General features: G+C 40.1%; 1 protein-coding gene across 1 annotated transcript; it reads right to left on the bottom strand.

The window, feature by feature from the left end:
- Positions 1–1,163: 1,163 nt before the first annotated feature.
- Positions 1,164–16,789, bottom strand: znf384b (zinc finger protein 384 b). The gene is made up of 11 exons (XM_084727305.1): positions 16,462–16,789; positions 12,237–12,304; positions 11,854–12,076; positions 11,303–11,416; positions 8,939–9,090; positions 7,979–8,070; positions 6,212–6,436; positions 4,038–4,205; positions 3,831–3,909; positions 2,663–2,821; positions 1,164–2,518 (listed from the first exon to the last, which is right to left on the bottom strand). The coding sequence occupies exons 1-11, from the start codon at positions 16,514–16,516 to the stop codon at positions 2,120–2,122; spliced, it is 1,734 nt and encodes a 577-aa protein (XP_084583431.1). The 5' UTR covers positions 16,517–16,789; the 3' UTR covers positions 1,164–2,119.
- Between the last annotated feature and the right edge of the window lie 794 nt (positions 16,790–17,583).

Raw genomic sequence — 17,583 nt, 5'->3', positions numbered from 1 at the left:
TTCCAGCAGAGCAGACATGCTTGAAACAATAAATACCTGGGTGACCAGCAGCATCATTAAGTGTCATTATGACCCTTATGCATAACACAGGCAGCACAGTGTTTAATTATCTGTTTTCAGGTATTATTTATATCTAAAATATCCTGGTAATAGTTTATCTTGACAAAAAATAATCATTTACATGTAATGAATGCAGAGCTGAAACAGAAGTTGATTAACCAGTTGCTCAATCGACAGAAAATAACCATCTTGATAATTTAAGTAATGTGTCTAAGCTGAAATGGCAAATATCTAAAAGGTTAACTTCAGCTTTGGGAAATCTTTATAGACATTTTCATTATTTTTTCACATTTTTAGCATTTGAGAAAATTCTCATCAGATTTAACATTTTTAGAAACAGCAGTAGAGCTGCAGCAATTAATTGGTTAGTTGTCAATGCACTTGGATTTATAAGGTTCCCTCATGCGTTAGGATTGATTTTGAGAGGTTTTTGAATTCCCAATAGCAAAAATTATATGTGGATTAAGTCACTTTCATATATTAAAAAACTTTACTGTATTCTAAATGCACAATATCAAAATCCTACCAAATCTGTAAATGTGTTTTTTGAAACAGATCAAATGCAGATAGAACCTTTTAACCATAAGAACTCACTTTCTGCATGTTATCACAATGCTATGTCAAGTGAAGATAGATCACAGAATAAGAAACTGTAAATAACTTAATTTAGCCAAAGAGGTCAGACAGAGCCTTATAATTCAAATGGGACAAATTATTAAATTAATTAACTATTTTGAAAACTGATAAATTGGTTTGAGCATTTTTTTAAAGGGAAAAAACCCTAAATGTTTTGATTCCAGTCTCTAAAATGTGAATATTTTCTGTTTTCATTACTCATCTGGCAGTAAACTGAATATTGTTGGGTTGTGGCCAAAACAAGACATTTGAGGAAATCATATGGGAGACGCTGATCTGCATTTTTCACCATTTTCTGACATTTTATAGACTAAAAACTAATGGATTAATCCAGAAAATAATCAACAGATGAATCAACAATGAAAATAATCTTTAGTTGCTGCACTAAACAGCAGACAGCGAATGAAGTCTCTGACAATTAATTTGGTTTTAGACTGAAAGAGGAAAAAAAAAAAAGGAAAATGAGAAACATTTCATAGGGGTTTATTGTATCATAAGCCGAAAAAGAAAAACACAAATTTCAGATGTGCGAGTATGTCTATAAAGAAATATTATAAACATTGTCATCGTGGAAGTATAATAGCAAGAACACATTTGGATAACATTACTTTTAGGACACAGACACAAAGCAGTACAATACGATTACATGAAACGTGAACCGGCTCTTCACTTCCCTGCAGGTCACGTGAAGGCCTGTGAAAGGGTCTAAGCAGGTTATATGCATTACCACATCCTTTAAACACACAATCATACTTTATAAACTGGTGGTATATATCTATAGATATATATACTTGATTGATATTTCTTGTTTTCTGGAAAGGAAATAACCTCCACGTCCCTTTTTTAGGTTAGAAAGCATCAAATGCGGGCATGTATTTTACAACACAGTAGAGGTATTATTAACACTGATGTAAAAACTGAAAGTCTCTGTACGAAAAGTATAAAAATTTACCTTCACAGTCAACGACCGTTTTCATCAACAGGGAGGCCTTAAATTGCTCCGGCCAAAGCTGTATTTGAAGGGAAAAGCGGGAGGCGATAAAACAGCAATAAAGAGAAGCACTGTCTCTTTGACTCTCGTCCCTATCATGAAACCATCACTGTGATGGACTGAAACTTACTTTATTGCAGGCTTTACATGCGTTTTATACTCAAGATGGGACAGCAAAGCAAAGGGAAAATAAATCAAAACAAGGCAGAAAGAAAAAAGAGACACACTAAAAAAAAAAATAATAAAACTAAATTATAGCCTTCGGTTACATATTGTTTGTCCTCTTGGCCTCAAACTTTCGCTCAGGCACAGTCATTTGTGTCTTCCAAAGTTCTTGTATCATTTTAGTATTGCTTTAATCCTTCGAATCCTCCATTTCTTGGATTAATTTTAACTCCCCCAACCCCCCCAAACTCCCTCCTTTCACGACCTCTAAGAGTTGAGGTGCTCCACTTGAATGGTGGACGCTGACACAGTGAGACAGAGGTCCTTGTGGGAGGTAATGTCCGCTACACTGACTGGTTTGTACTGGATGTCGCTGGCAGACACTGTCTTATACTGGTGCAGGTCAAACGGGCAGGAGATGCTTTCTGTCTGGGGGTAGCTGCCCTGGCCCTGTCCCTGCTGGCCTCCGCCCGCTCCTCCGCTCCCAGGTCCCCCGGGCCGGCTCGATCCTCCGTCCACGCCCTCTACCTGGCTCCGAGCTCCGGCCTGGCCCTGGCTTTGGTTCCGGTTCTGTTGTTGCGCCGACTCTGCTGCCGCCACCACGACTGCCGGTGCAGTCAACTGGTCTGGGTTGTGTTTCTCCATGTGTTTCACCAGATACGTCTCCTGGGATGAGGGGAGGATAGGTAGAGGGGAAACAGTGGACACATGACTACACGGTGTAAAGTAGCTGCCAGCTGTCTGATGCCAGAGAGGCGATTCATAGTGTTTCATGTAGAAATGCTCTTCAGAAATGGACATTTGTCTTACTGAGGTATAAGTGCGGTTGCAGAGACCACATGAGTAGATCCTCGCGTGTTTGACTGTGTGTGTGGACATGTGCACCTCCAGGCTCGCCGCGTCTATGTATCCTTTATTGCAGTTGGTGCACTTGTAGGGCTTGTCCTTGTTGTGTTGACGCCGGTGTGACTGGGAAAAAAATGGTTATCGGGGGAAAAAAACAGTTTTACAGTACAGCAAACTGCTCTGTGAGACAGGTAATAATATGCAACACATGACATGCACTCACTGTATGAGAAGTAGAGGTGTCACAACTCTCCAAAACCACGATTACATTTTTCATACATACGTTTTGCACCGTATTCCTGATAAACTTTTACATTAATGCTGATATAAAGCTGATATATGAATTTGCCATTTTTTCTGCTCTTTCGTTAAACATCTGGCTCAGATGTGCTTGGATAAAATATATTTTATGTTTTTTAAGTTGAAACACTATGGTGCTGAGTTTATACCTCTGCCTTTAATTCATATTTATGCTTTTAATGATGCCAAGGTTTTTGTTTGTGGTTGTTTCACTTGTTTGTCACACTTTTGTCCTTTTTAAAGACAGTGTTTGTTGTCTCACGTCAGGTGATATTTATCTCTTTAAATGTAAAATGTAAATGTAAAATTTATATTTATGCTGCTCCTACTTTGTGCATCTTTTTGATACTGGTTATTATAAATCACCTTCAAGGGGTTTATTTCACAATAATGACCTCCTCACTATACATTATCCTGTTATTATTACATGGTTAATGGTCAGATTAAAATTTAAACCGGATAACAACCGGTTCTCCCGGCCCAATCTTTGCTACGGTGCTGGATGCTTGCAGAGTTCTCTTCAATGATTTTAGATTAAATTTTATTTTTAAAAAAATACTGTTTGGGTCATTTACGTTTCGTTATATCATCGGATAGTGTAACGTTCTCTTGGAAGGAAGGTGTTCAGGAAGCTGTTCAGGAAGCTGTCATCTTTAAGGTGGTGTTTTTTCTTCAGACAAGCGCCGGATGCCGCAAGTAGGTGGATGTAGAGAAAGAAAAATTAAATTTTTTGTTTCTCCCTCTGCTTTCAATTATTTAAATTTAAAGATTTTTGATTTAATGTTGAAATTGTGACACCCCTACATGAGAGGAACACTAAATTCTTTCACACCTGTAAATTCGAGAGTTGCGTGAAGGATTTTTCACAGCCTGGATGAGAACACTTGTATGGCCGATCTCCGGTGTGAATCCTGAATAAAAACCACAAACAAACACACACATGTACATACACGCGCTCCTGTTACATTCGTGGTGATCTAACCCGGCCGTGCAAATACAGAAAGGCACCTGAGAAACCCAAGACCAGTGAGTCACTCACCTGTTGTGCTGCTGAAGGTGACTGAGCTGTCTGAAGCACTTCTGGCAGAAGGTGCAGGTGTAGGGTTTCACTCCGGTGTGGATGCGGACATGTTGGGCCAGGTAGCTAGAGTTGGCAAATGACTTGGTACAATGGGGACACTTGTGAGGCTTTGACTCTGTGTGGTTCCTGATGAAGGCAGACAGGAGGGTGAAAGAGAGAAAAGGAAACAGGATTGTAAAGGTAGAACGAGAAAAAAAAAGAAGACATATTTCACAGTGATCGCTTCAGATAATCAGCCCTGTCAGGAAGCCCATCACAGACAAATAAAGAGAAAACTGTAACAAAAACAAACCAAAATACTGCATCTTTTCTCACTTCTGCTACTCAGTGCATTATCAGTTGTAATTTATGTTCCTTTAAATTTCAGCGTCACACATTCACAGAATAACAATAATAAGATAATAATAAAGTGAAAGACTAAAGTTTTGTGACTCTAGAAGAAGAACATAATATTAAAGGTAATAACTGTGATTAAAAGGTTTAACAACCACATCCATTTCGACCAGAGGTCAGTAACCTTTACTTTTAAAAAAACAGGCAAACAAACTGAAGCCGCAACGATTAAATTGACCCGTCAATAAGTCCCACCCCTTTTGCTCTGTGTTCCAAATAACAGTTAATCAAGCTTCAGTCAGCTTTCTCCTTACATGTTTCCTGTACTTTGGCTTGTGTATGTTGAAAAGAAAACCGAATTTCAAAGATGGTTAAAGGACCAGTGAACTAATGGTGGTGAAACTGCAGATTGCAACCAACTCTCCTGCGTGAGAAATTACACTAGCTAACTAGCTTGCTAACTTAACATTGCTAACATTAGCTAATTTAAGATGTGAGAATACTATATATGTAACTTAGACAGGTTCCACAGCAACGTCTTTTAACCATCTTCAGCATTTGTTTTTCTTTTCAAAATAGACGAGCCGAGCACAGACTGAGGTTTCAAGAGGGACGGGACGTAGGAAGGGTCAATTCTCTAGTTTCCTCTGAGACTTTTCTTTTTTTGGGGGGGGGGGGATTTGGCTTCCATAGCTCAGGGACCTCGCCAAGAGAGAGTCAAGATTAGCCACCAACAAATTTTAGAGGAATAACTGCTGGGCTATAGACATTTTAGTTGACACAAACTGTAGCTAACATATTAAATTTTTTTTTTTTTTTTTTGGGGAGGGGGGTCGTATATGATGCACATTTTTACGATAGGAGAATGTATGAATCACTTTGGGCCTGCAACAATGATAAAAGAAAAATTACAATGCTAGAAAAAGAGCTGTTAGTCATTTCCATGTAAGTTTTTGTCAAAGCCACTGGAGAGGGGCGAAAGAGCCGCAGGTTACTGATCCCCAATTTAGACAAACATGCCTCCAGAAATGAGTGCGAATTGATTTGATGAAAGCAAAAAAAAAAAAAAGACAACAGGATGACTACGAAATGAGTGCAGAGAGCAGGAAAGCAGAGGATTTGTCTTGCACATTGTCATTCAATGGAGAAAGTAAGACAGAAAAGGCACTGATAGAGGTAAACTAAACAATAACATAGTGGGTTAAATGGGGAAGCACAATGGACCTAAGTTTGCCTTTAAACCTTTGTTTCAACATGTATTTCTAAATGTGTACGCATGCGTTTCTGTTGAAGAAGCACTGGCAGAAGAAATGACAGAACGCAAAGACAGAAGGACCGTGTAAAGCAGAACAATGTAATGAAAATGCAAAGCAAAGAGCACAGACAGAAGCAAGTATTGCGTGCGCGCAGAGATGAGAACAAAAAGATCAAATATTCTCACTGTAACAATTAATATAACAGAGCTCCATGCATTTTAAATGGCCGTTCTGATTAATGTATAAATTATGGAACATCTTCTCATGGACAGGGCCCAACTTTAAACGGTGCAATCTGAATTCTGATTTGCTAAAAAGGTCACTGCTGGATGGATCTGGTAGCATGCGAGCCAACATCTACATGTCGGTGAAATATGCATCTGCACACCTCTCCAACCTCTTCCCCAGGTGGAAGAAGAAGAAGAAGGAGTCTGGGCTTCTAAAAAGGCACTTGGCAGGACAAGTAACAGGACAGGGGGGGTATGGTACGGGGGTCGGTAATGGGGGGGAGGAAGGGAGAGGGAGGCGGGGGGTCTGCAGTACCGTGTGTGCTGCTGTAAATGACTGAGCTGCCTGAAAGATTTCTGGCAGTAGGAGCAGGTGTAAGGCTTGGCCCCGCTGTGGATGCGGATGTGCTGGGCCAGGTAGCTGGAGTTGGCGAATGACTTGGCGCAGTGAGGACACTTGTGAGGTTTGGCCTCTGTGTGCGACTTGGAGTGGATCTGCATGTCAGACTTACTGAGGAAGGTCGCCGCACACATCCGGCACCTACAGGCGGAGAGACACAGAAATGGGAGGGCGGGATGGAAGAACAAGAAGGAAGAAGAGGGGACACAAATACAGAAAGAGAAGATGACGGAAAAGGACAGAAAAAAAAAGGAGATTTGAAGGAGACAGATTTGAAGCATTGAGCCACAGAAGAAAATAAAATATGATAGAAAATGAAACTCACAATAAAATGGAAAATTAACAATATTAGATAAAATAATGAGGACGGGGAGACATCGGAAGTTGAGGGAAAGTCAGAGATGGAAGAACAAGAAGGAAGAAGACGGGACACAGAAAGAGGGGATGATGGAAAAGCAAAGAAAAAAAGGAGACAGATTGGAAGTAATGACCCACCAGAAAGAAATAAGATATGATATAAAATGAATAAATAAAAAGGGAAATGAACGATATTGGATAAATTAATGAGGACGGGGAGACAGAGGAAGTTGAAGGGAAGATGTCAAGGCAGAAATGGGAGGGAGGGATGGAAGAAAAAGGAAGAAGAGGGACACATATACAGGGAAAGAGGATGATGGAAAAGAAAAGAAAGAAAGGAGATGGGAAGGAAATAAATTAGAAGTATTGACCCACAGAAAGAAATAAGATATGACAGAAAATGAAACAATAAAAAGAAAAATGAGTTATATTAGATAAATCAATGGAAACAGGAGGGCAGGGGAGTTTAATCAAATGTAAAACAGAAAGGAAAACAAGAAGGAAGAAGAGCAGCACATACACAGAAAAGGAGACACGAGAAGGAAATGAAGGTTGTTGGAAGGAGACAGGGGAATGAATCAACGAGGACAGGGAGACGGGGAGTTAAATCAAATGTAAAAGACACATAAACACGGGGAAAGATGTCGAGGCAGAGACGGGAGGGCGGAAGAAGGGGGACACGCAAGGACACACAAGAGAAGATGACAGAAAAGGAAAGAGATGAAGGTTGTGGGAAGGAGGAAGAAATAAGATATGACAGAAAATAAAACTCACAACACAAAGGAAAGTGAATAATATTAGATAAATCAATGAGGACGGGGAGAGTTAAATAAAAACGTAAAAGACACATAAACACAGGGAAAGATGTCAGGCAGAAATCAGTGAAATCTGACAGGGAAAGGTCTGTAGATACTATAAAAAGTGTAACAGAGCAGGGCACAAGAGTGCTTACAGAGCATGCTGGGCTATATAAAGACAAAGAGGACGGCAGAGGCCAGGCAGCATTTCATTTCCAGTGTGTGCAGAGGCAGAGAGAGCAGCTACGAAGCACTGATGTATTTGCATCTCAAATACATTACGAGAAAGAATCAAACGTTCACTAAAAGAGGAAGGCAGGCGAGTTCTGCCGCAACATGCAGTGAGTTGTCTTTAAAGGCGTCTCTTTGTGTCAAATGCTTCTACTCAGCAGCGCCTAGTTCGTCTATAAAAGCCGGACGTCTCTACGCTGATTTTCGACAGGACAACAGAGGAACAGGTGCGCTTGCATTCCACAGCTAGAGCGAGGAGAAACAGGGATGCACAGCGGGTGTCGTTTCGACGCCGTACCTGTACGTCTTGGTGCTGTCCTTCGGGCCGTGGTCTTCGTCTTCGTTTGACAGCTCGTACGGGTCTCCGCCGTGATGCTGCAAAGTTGCCACCTGTCAAAAATAATTATTAATTATCATTAACCCTGATTCAAAAAAAAGTGGGGATGTTGTGTACAAACAGAATGCTATGCTACGTCCAACTGAGGTCTGGACACACCTTCTCATTATTTTTTTCATGGTTCAGATCATATCTGCAGTGTGCAAACAGCTGTCATCAAAGCAGAAGGTGTCTACTTTGAGGAACCTAAAATATCAAAGAGCAAAACACTTTTGCACTCTTGTAGGTCGACGGGTGCGTAGGAGAAGAGTTGACGGTAAAGACTCCCACACACTCTCCTCTGCACTTGCAATCAAATATTTGGAGCATTCGGAAGTTAAACAGGTTAACTGGTAACAGATGACAGTGCGTCATTGAACAGCTCGGTTGTTCACTATTAGGATTAGGTGAGGTTCGTCACTTTATGAAAAACGACGCCAGTTAACAGTTAAAGATTAACAGTTTTGGAGCGACAAATGCTGCCACCAGGATGATGTCCTTTTCAGAGACGTTCCAGCTTATTCTTGCAAGACAAGACCCATTCTGCAGGTGTTATAACAGCGTGGCTTCGTAGTAAAAGAGTTCAGGCACTGGACTGACCTGCACGCAGTCCAGACCTGTGTCTTATTGAAAATGTGTGGTGCGTTATGAAGCACAAAATACGACAACAGAGACCCTGAACCGCCGAGCACCTGCAGTCGTACATCAAGCAAGAATAAGAAAGAATTTCACTTTCAAGGCTTGAACAGTTAGCGTCCTCGGTTCTCCTGTATTCAACTGAATGTAGCTCAAAAAGTCATTGCTTTCTGCTTTTATTTACCCCCTACACAGCATCCCATTTTTTTTTGCAAATTGGGGTTTTTAGATCTGTTTCTTTCTTACCTGGCCACCGGCCGTCAGATGAGCCAGTATTAGTGTTTCATTTCCCGGTCCAGGTCCGATCCTGGCCAGTGTCGTCGCCTTCTTCTTCCTGCCTCGTTTGGACGGCGCCGGCATCACGACTACGTGGGGCGCCCCGTCGCTTTCTTTTTTGTCTGGAACAGGACGAACAGCAGCGGGTTAGGAGGACAGAACAATCTTAAACAAGCAACAGCGGGAGTTTGCAAGGAAAGTGTTTGTGCTTCATTAATGTTTCACGTAACTAATGTAGCGGTTAGAGAAAAATGTGTTTGTTAAATATTAATGATTAGTAGATTGATTGTTCACATGTTCAACTAATATAAGGAGGAAAATTCACAACATCTCCTCTGAAAGATGCTTTAACATACCGATATTTTAAGAAGAGTTGGAAGATATTTTAGAACAATAAGTTACTGGTACCGTCTGGAAAAGTATTAAATCATTAGCTGCTTTTGTTGCTGTGTAACTTCTGAGAACAATGTGTGCTTTGAAGAGAAGTGCTCCACTGATTCACAACTCAGAGATATAATTAAGAGCAAAATCTAATTCTCTCTCGTAGCCTGGTTGCGGTGAAAACCACCCCGATCGTGTTCCAAAACACTAAAACAGCATTAAATGCCTCAGAATTAGATGTTTTGCATTTGGTCTCTTGGGCCTTGACCTGAAATATAATTTGCAGTTCTGGTAAAAGCAAAATAAAAGCAACGTGTACGCCCACAAAAACCAGCGAGCGCTGATGTGTATGAAAATGCTGGTTTCAGCGGTGTCACTGATTTCTCAGGGGAGAGTTGATCCATCGTTATATTCCATTATCTACACTGATGTTCTCTAGTAATATAACAATCAGTACATCTGAGCAACAAAAAAGTATTTTCTCCCTCTCCCTTGTCTGCAACAGTTGTGGCTGCAGATGGAACAAAGAAACATTTGATGTATTTAAGTTTTTTTCTTTATATTGAAATTACAAATTGTGATGTGAATGAGATTTCATTAAATAATGGCGGCTCAGTGAAAGAAAATCTGTTTAGGCATTACATTTTAGAAACACGTTATATGTATGGTTATTTTTTTTTTATTTATTATGTTTTTTTTCCCAAAATTGTGCTTATTGGCTGCAGAGTTGGTGCACATATCACCCACTCACAGGATGAGTTGATGCTGCAGGAAGAACTACCTGCAGTGTACTTTTTGAGGCTTGATACTCGGATTCCAGTGGATCAACTCAGATTTGACCGTTCAACATTTGACTATTTGACAGTTCTCTTTTGTTTTGTTTTGTTTAGTTCAGTTTGCCACACTAAATTCCTACATCATATCAGCCTAAATGAGGACTTTTAAACGTAAGACTGAAGTTTTAATGCCTTTTTTCATCATGTGAAATATGAAACTTTAGATTTTCACAGTCAGAGAAAGTAAGATTGTGCATCCTCCTGTGATTCTATTATAAAATCAGTGGACCCGAGCGAAGTCTCTGCCCGCTGGCTGGCATCTCCTGCCCCGTGCGCTCGGCCAAATCAGAGTTAGTGATTGTTGGAACAGCGAAAAGACAAACAAAGGTGAGTTTTGGTGAGTTTGATTTTGTTTCTGTGGAGTCTGAATGACCCTGACGATGATCATGTTTACAAAAGGAGCCTGGTTAGTTTGGCGAGAGCACTAAAAAAAAAAAAAAAAACGCTGTTTCCAGTTCCAAAATACATCTTCCTCTGTGGCGATCCTTTCCATAATGTTGTCAGACACTTAGTCTAACAGTCTGAGTCTGTCGGTGGCACAAACAAGCACAAGCAAGCACCACCTACTCCGCGGCGCGCCGAAGTGTCTGACAGCATGTCAACTGTGCTCAGCTTCTGCCGCTCCTCTCCACTACCATCATACTTAGTTTTGTGGTTTGTGGTGATTTAGAGACCCGGTTTATAAAGTTTACAGTCTGTCATGCTGTTGCATTACTCTGCGTACAGAGTGACGCAGATAAAAAGAAAACAAGAGCTGAAACTTGTTTACCAGACTCTCATTTCACCGCCTCCCATCAGTTAACCACCAGCACACGCTGTCACGAGGATTCCTTTAAATAAGAGCTCCAGCTAATATAAAAATATATTTATGATTCCCCTTATTTATAATTCCTCGCTGAAACGTTATCCCTTTGCATTTTTGCAAGCTTCTCTCTGATTTATCCTGTTATTGTGATGCACTTATTCTCGCTGTGTCACTATTACTGTTTTAGTATATTTGTGCATTTTAAATTGGTTGTTTTATGTTTAAGTGATGTTCTAATGTACCCAGGCGTCTTTTAAAAATGCGATCTCGATCTCAGTGGGATTTGCCTGATTAAATAAAGGCGCGTTTTACCTGGAGACTGGAGTGCTGAGACGATCATGGTCGTTGCTGGATGGCCAGAGACGAACGACTGAGAGGAGGTGGGAGAGACGAGTGTTCCCTGAGGAGTCGTGATCACCAGACCCGCTTCGCCGAAAGTGACGGACAGAAATCAAAAGAGACACACACAAGAAAACGAAATGATCAAACGTGACAAAGGTGACAACAGCCAGTATAAAATTCAAAGCTGATATTAGAGGCACACAGCATTACTTTTCTGTTATTTGAAGAAGGTTGTAGCATTAATTGAGACACACTTGTTCATTTTACTTTGTGCTCTTAGCCTATAGTGCTGCTCCGAGGGTTTATTTAACTGGAATTTCAATTTGTTCTCATTAACTACATAATTTAACACGTCGCTGTTATTTTATAGTTCAGAACTTTACTCCTGGCATCTTAATTCAGCCTCGACCGCTGGTGTTCTTCTGATATTAAACTGTGATCATGAGATATTATGTCAAACGTATCGTGAAATAAACAAGAACCTGATCGGACTGAGACAGACTCGGAGGCTTCAGACTCACCTGCTGTCATGATGCCTGTGGAGGGGACGGGCAGCATGTTCTGGGCGCTGTGAGGTGGGTGGAGGTGTGCCACACCACCAGCCTGCCCTCCTCCATCTGTCTTTGTCCCAGGGGTGGGGATGGTGAGGAGAGCCGTTTGGTAGTGGGAGGCGGAGGAAGGAGAGAAGGAAGCAGTCTTTTCCTGTTGCTCCTTCACCTTGTTCAGGAACACGGCATTCTCAATCTGTCGGGAGAGAGGAGTATTTTTAATTTGATTTAACAGACTGGACTCCCTCAAACCTTTCCTTCTTCTTATTCAGTCACAAAACACTCTTCTTCTTCTTCTTCTTCTTCACATCAATCCTGAAGAAGCAGCATATCCTTGACCTCTAGTCCAGACTCACCTGTCCCGGCACGGTGGGGATCGGAGACCAGAAATACGACGAATTAAAATGAGAATCTTCCATCATTTCTGCAAAGACACAAAAGCAGCAACAGTGAATTACTGTAATGACCGAGTCAGTATTTTACTACAACTACCACTGGTTGCTTTTCAGTAATAAATATGACAGACCAACAGAACCAACAGTGCACAGATCAGAGCAGTTTAAGGACAAATCCTTCCCAGTGTTTCACTTTAAGAAGCCTGGAAAAGCCTGCAAAGAATATTATTTGCGCAATACACTTCTAAGCTGCACTGCAGAAGGAAGTACGCCGTCCGTACACTACATATCCCAGAATGCATCCAGATTTTTGTTATGAATGCACTGAAGGCCTGTAGCTGCTAGATGTCAGTACACGCCAGACAGTCTCAACATTACGTAGGCTAGCTGTTTCCAGCACTCTAGTCTAGTGGTTGTAATGTTTACTGTCGCATCCTTGCAAAACGCCACCATTTCATTTTTAGGCAAATATAAATTTTGAATTTAAAAGTCAAAATTTGAATTTGCTTGTAGGCTACACAAACTGAGACACACCTTACTGTTATTTTGACGTTGTTACTTCAACTAATTTGTATATATAATTTTTTAAATTAAATTATATAGGTCAACAGGACGTACTTGAATGGTTTCAAAGGTAGTTATTAATTTATAACTAAAACCAACAATAATCAAATGCAGAGGCAATTATGTAATATGATAACAATTTGCCTTGATTCAATTATACTGTATAGTCTGAGGTTTACAGCCGGCCCTTTGAGGGCAGCCGTAATGATAATGTGGTCCAGGATGAAACCGAGTTCATCACTCCTGGTTCAGGGCGATTAATCCATAATTAGTTAAATAAACAAAGCATCACGTTTCTCCCAGATGATTTAGAGTTATTAATCTGTTGAGGCGGCCACCAGTGGGACCGATCATTGAGAGATTTCAGCCAGAGAATACACACTACCTTTTCCTCCTCAGATCAATAAAGTTTAAATAAAAAATGCTGGAATGATGTCTTTTTTTAATGGTCCCAGCCATGATCTAACGATTATCCTGCTAAGGGTGGGCCTAAGGCAAGAATGGGCTGCTGAGCCTCTATTAAAACCCAATTAAACCCCAGGTTTGCTGTGTGGTAATTTTACTGATGAGGACTTAAAAGAGTACTCCACTGATTTACTGATACTTCACGACATTACTACACTCAACATGGACAAGGATCAAAATCTATGCATCAGAACCAGAGACATTGTCTTTTTTTATTTCCATGCTTCTTCTTTGTCGAGATGTGGCACCAACATTACCCATAATGCAGCTCTACCTCCTGATGTTCGACTGTAGATTTGTGCTATGCTAGTAGCGGCTAAAGAAAGCCTCAAGCCACCAGCCTCAAGCAGAGATGAAGAACGGCCAACGGAGGTCTGTTGAGTGGTTCTGAATATTATATCACACTTCTGCCATATTCTGTCAATAAATCATTAGAAACTTTACACACTGGACCTTTAAGGCACTTAGCATGTTGACTACTGCGCTTCAGTTTTGCGTACTACCAGACAACATTGCAATAGGCCAAATTACACTAAAATGAATGATGGCTGAATTCCATTTAGCTGCTTCAGTTACAGGGAAGAGAAATTTCAAGTCACAAGTCAACATAAAGTATAGAGCTGCATAAAAAAGAAAAATGAGTTGCAAACTTTTCTGATGGTTGACTGATTGTTTCAGTCATTTGCTGGTTCCAGCTTTATGTCTCTATAGAAAAATAGCAAAAGCCACTGGCCGACAGACGTGTGACTGTTGTTTGAGAACAGCGGTGTTTGGTTTGTGTAAGGGGTGTGTAAGTGAGAGAGAGAGAGAGACAGAGACAGAGAGACAGAGAGCTCAGCTGCAAACAGCTGTTTATACACATCGGCTGATTCTGACAGAGACACTGTTCAAAGAAAAGTTTAAAACGTATTAATCACTCGGCTGGTTCTGCGTTCTCATGCGAGTGCTCTGATTAGTAAATGTATTCTTTGATTTCGAAACAGTCGTCTTATGTTGTTTATTATCTTTTGTGAGTCTAATGCATGGTTACATCAATTAATTTTAATTTATGAAGGAATAACTTTCGACAGCCTCCTCAGTCACTTCTTCCTGATGCCTGGTCTCATGTAAGAAAAATACTGACGCACTTGAGTGTCACAATAACATGTTTTGTGATACTTCTGTATTGTGATTAGGGATGTTAATGATTGATCATTAATCACTGCAAAGAATTTAACAGATTAAAAATGCATTAATCAATAATTAATTGGGAGTCTAGAAATGGCAGTAATTGTACGTGATTTCACATTATTTTGTCTGGCAGAGCCATTTGTTGAATAAGGAAGCTTAAACTTAAAATGAGGGGAAAAAGTGTTTTGTGTCTTATAAATTATTACTGATTTATCGATTAATCTGTTGTTAGCGATTTAAACTATTGGTTAAGGAAAATACACATAATTTGCAACCCTAATCATGATACACGCAAAGATTTGTGGTGATGGTTCATTTAGCGCTTGAACCCCCAAAAGCTACAAATCATTTTTTTTTTAAAATAATCTATCTGTGTAGTTATGACAGCTTTCCTACAATTAGATTAAAAAAATCAATATATCTTCTTGATCACTGGAGCTACGATACAGGGTGTTACGATTCAGTATGTTCAGAAACTGTAAGATAAGATAAACTAGAAATATAAGGTGATATTACGCTATTTTTTAAAATCTAATCTTAGAAAAACTATCACAGTATGAAGAACACGCCACCGTATGCATAACATTTGCATTAACAAAAAGTTTACTTGTTATGGAGTCAGAACAGTGAAGGTGGTCTAGAAAATTTAAACACAACTCAAAATTAACCACGGACACAAATCTTTGCATGTATCAAAACATCATGAGAATCAGTACAATATCACAAAATACAACACTGTGATACTCAATATTTTCTCACACCCCTACTGCTTACAGTCGCAATAACTGTAAACCCTGTATTGGGATATATTTCATATTAGAGCATAATGATGTTGAAAAAAATATGTAATTGCAATCATTTTGACTGATATTGCATTTGCAACATTTACAATATTAGAGGTAATGACATTTTTAACATCATTATTCTAGTCTGATTGAAAAACACGTTAAAATAACCAGTGTGATCTTTTTTTTGTACCATTTGTGGGACAGGACATCTCTGCCTCATGCCTTCATTAATTTAAAAGTTGTGTTTTTTTTTTTACACACATCTTGCTTTTAATAAATATTGCACCTGCTGCGATTTGAAAATTGCACAAAAAGCCATAAAATTTCAATGCACTGTGCAGCCCAGTATGCTAACATTCAACCCTACTTTGCCAGGCTCGTTCCTGCAGGATCCTACTGGCAAAAGCCAATAAACAAAGAGATACACCGAGGTGGAACGACTGATAAGAGGAATAATAAAGGTTTAATAACTAACTGATTAAAAGACACCATGAAAAACAAAAATAACAGGCTGGCCTCCGAGATTAAGGCTGTCTTTGGCTCGACACTGTGAACAAAACAGCTGTATATTACTTCACAACACTGCAGGCCTGCATGTAAAAGAGTTGAAAATTAGCAATAGCTCTAAACTCTCCGTGCAACACATCAGTGTCACACTCTGAACCGAAACCGTGTTAAATTGCATCATCTCTATCAAATAACATAAAGGGGAAGTGGTGTATTTTAGAGATTAGAGGACATAATTTCATGTAATGTTCAACTTTCTTTGCTGGACTTCACCTGTAAGGTTTGGATTTTGCAGCCCTTGAGCACCGACACACAGTCACTAACCTCAATTTTGTGGCATTTGCGGCAGATTTAACCTCTCGGTTACAAACTGTCTGGCGCGCAAGGCTCAACCAAACGCCAAACGTCGCTAACTTTTCTGAAATGCCGCACATTAAATGCATCACAAGTGTTTAGAATAAACCGCAGCCTAACAGAAGGACTCCATTTCGGCTGCTTGCATCTTGTAGTTAATCAGGCCCGACGTGCTGATTAACATACAGTTAGCTCACAGACAGACAGACAGCAGCACAGTGTGTCTGTAGTGCCCTCCTGCCTGGGAAAAAAAAATAACAAGCAAAGCAGAAAAAAAAAACCAAAGGATAAAAAAACTGAAGCGAAGAGAGAGAAAAAAAAAAAAAAAACCAACAGACCATCCTCACAGACTTCCGGCTGTGGAGACGGGTGGAGGAGAGGCAGCAGAGTCATGCAAATCTACTCAAAAAAAAAAAAAATACTACCGACTGCATGGAGAAGAGTGGCGTTTACCGGGACCGACGGCTCCGTCTCCCTCCCCGGAACTCTCGAGGCTCGGCACAGTTTAGACACAGTTTACAAATCTGTCCAAATTCCTGCAAGTTTTTTAACCCCCCCTCCTCCTTTTTTTTTTTTTTTTTTTTTTTTTTTTAGTTTTTTTTTTTCCCTCCGGTGAAGCAGCTGCCTCGTCTGAGCTTCACTTCCTCCGGATAAGGTCGTCAGACAAAAGAAGAGTGTGTGTGATGTCACTTCCTGTAACTGAGGGGGAGGGTGGGGGGGGGCAGTAAATCTAAAAATGTCCAAAATATTCACATGTTAGCGGTCAGCTGGTTGGTATCGTTACAGTAGCAGTTAAATAATGAATCTTCCCGGATGTGACATCTGTACTCGATTGTTTGGGTTCACTTTGTTACGTTTCAGCTTCAAGTTGTCAGTGAAGGCAGCTACTATGATGCATTCATGTGCTGTCGGAAGTAACAGTGCCTACTTTAATTTGTTCTCTCAATTGACAAATTATTTCTTCATGTCCGAGCCCACTTGATGCTTGATTTGGGGAGTTTAAAAAACATTGTTATTGATATTGAGGTGTGCCAATACCGTTTTTCCTTCCTGATACTGGTTGCAATAATTGAGCTTTACATAGGCCTGGGCGATATATCGATGAAATCAGAATTATAATAGTGAAATTTCATATCATGATTTTAGGGAAGCTCGGCTCCCCTGAAAAGGACATGGGCTCCCCTGAAAATCTAGTTTGGTGTGTTTGAGGGGAGCTCTAATATATGGTGTTCCTGAAAATAAATTAGTAATAATAAAAATATGCTGTGTGTCTGCATGTTGCGTGTTCATTCGCTCATAACATTAGACTTTCTTAACATTTATCTTCACTAATCAACATGTAACACAGGGGTGGGCAATTATTTTTCATGGGGGGCCACATGGGAAATTAATCAAGCTGCCGTGGGCGAGACACAAATGATATAAGTTCCTAATAACAATCAAATCTTTAATAGTAGAAT

This window comes from Lutjanus erythropterus, chromosome 9 (genome assembly GCF_056507025.1).
Source record: "Lutjanus erythropterus isolate fLutEry1 chromosome 9, fLutEry1.hap2, whole genome shotgun sequence".
Classification (NCBI taxonomy): domain Eukaryota; kingdom Metazoa; phylum Chordata; class Actinopteri; order Lutjaniformes; family Lutjanidae; genus Lutjanus; species Lutjanus erythropterus.
The sequence above is the reverse complement of the archived record's forward strand: the minus strand, read 5'-3'. Positions and strand labels throughout refer to the sequence as shown.

Bases quoted from the DNA above. Each gene is read 5' to 3' on its own strand.
- znf384b (XM_084727305.1), bottom strand. From the start codon at position 16,516: ATGACTCTGCTGCCTCTCCTCCACCCGTCTCCACAGCCGGAAGTCTGT. The intron at 12,077-12,236 runs GTGAGTCTGGAC...CTCTCCCGACAG, and splicing joins TCCCCACCGTGCCGGGACAG to ATTGAGAATGCCGTGTTCCT. The intron at 2,519-2,662 runs GTAAGACAAATG...CCCTCATCCCAG, and splicing joins GCAACCGCACTTATACCTCA to GAGACGTATCTGGTGAAACA.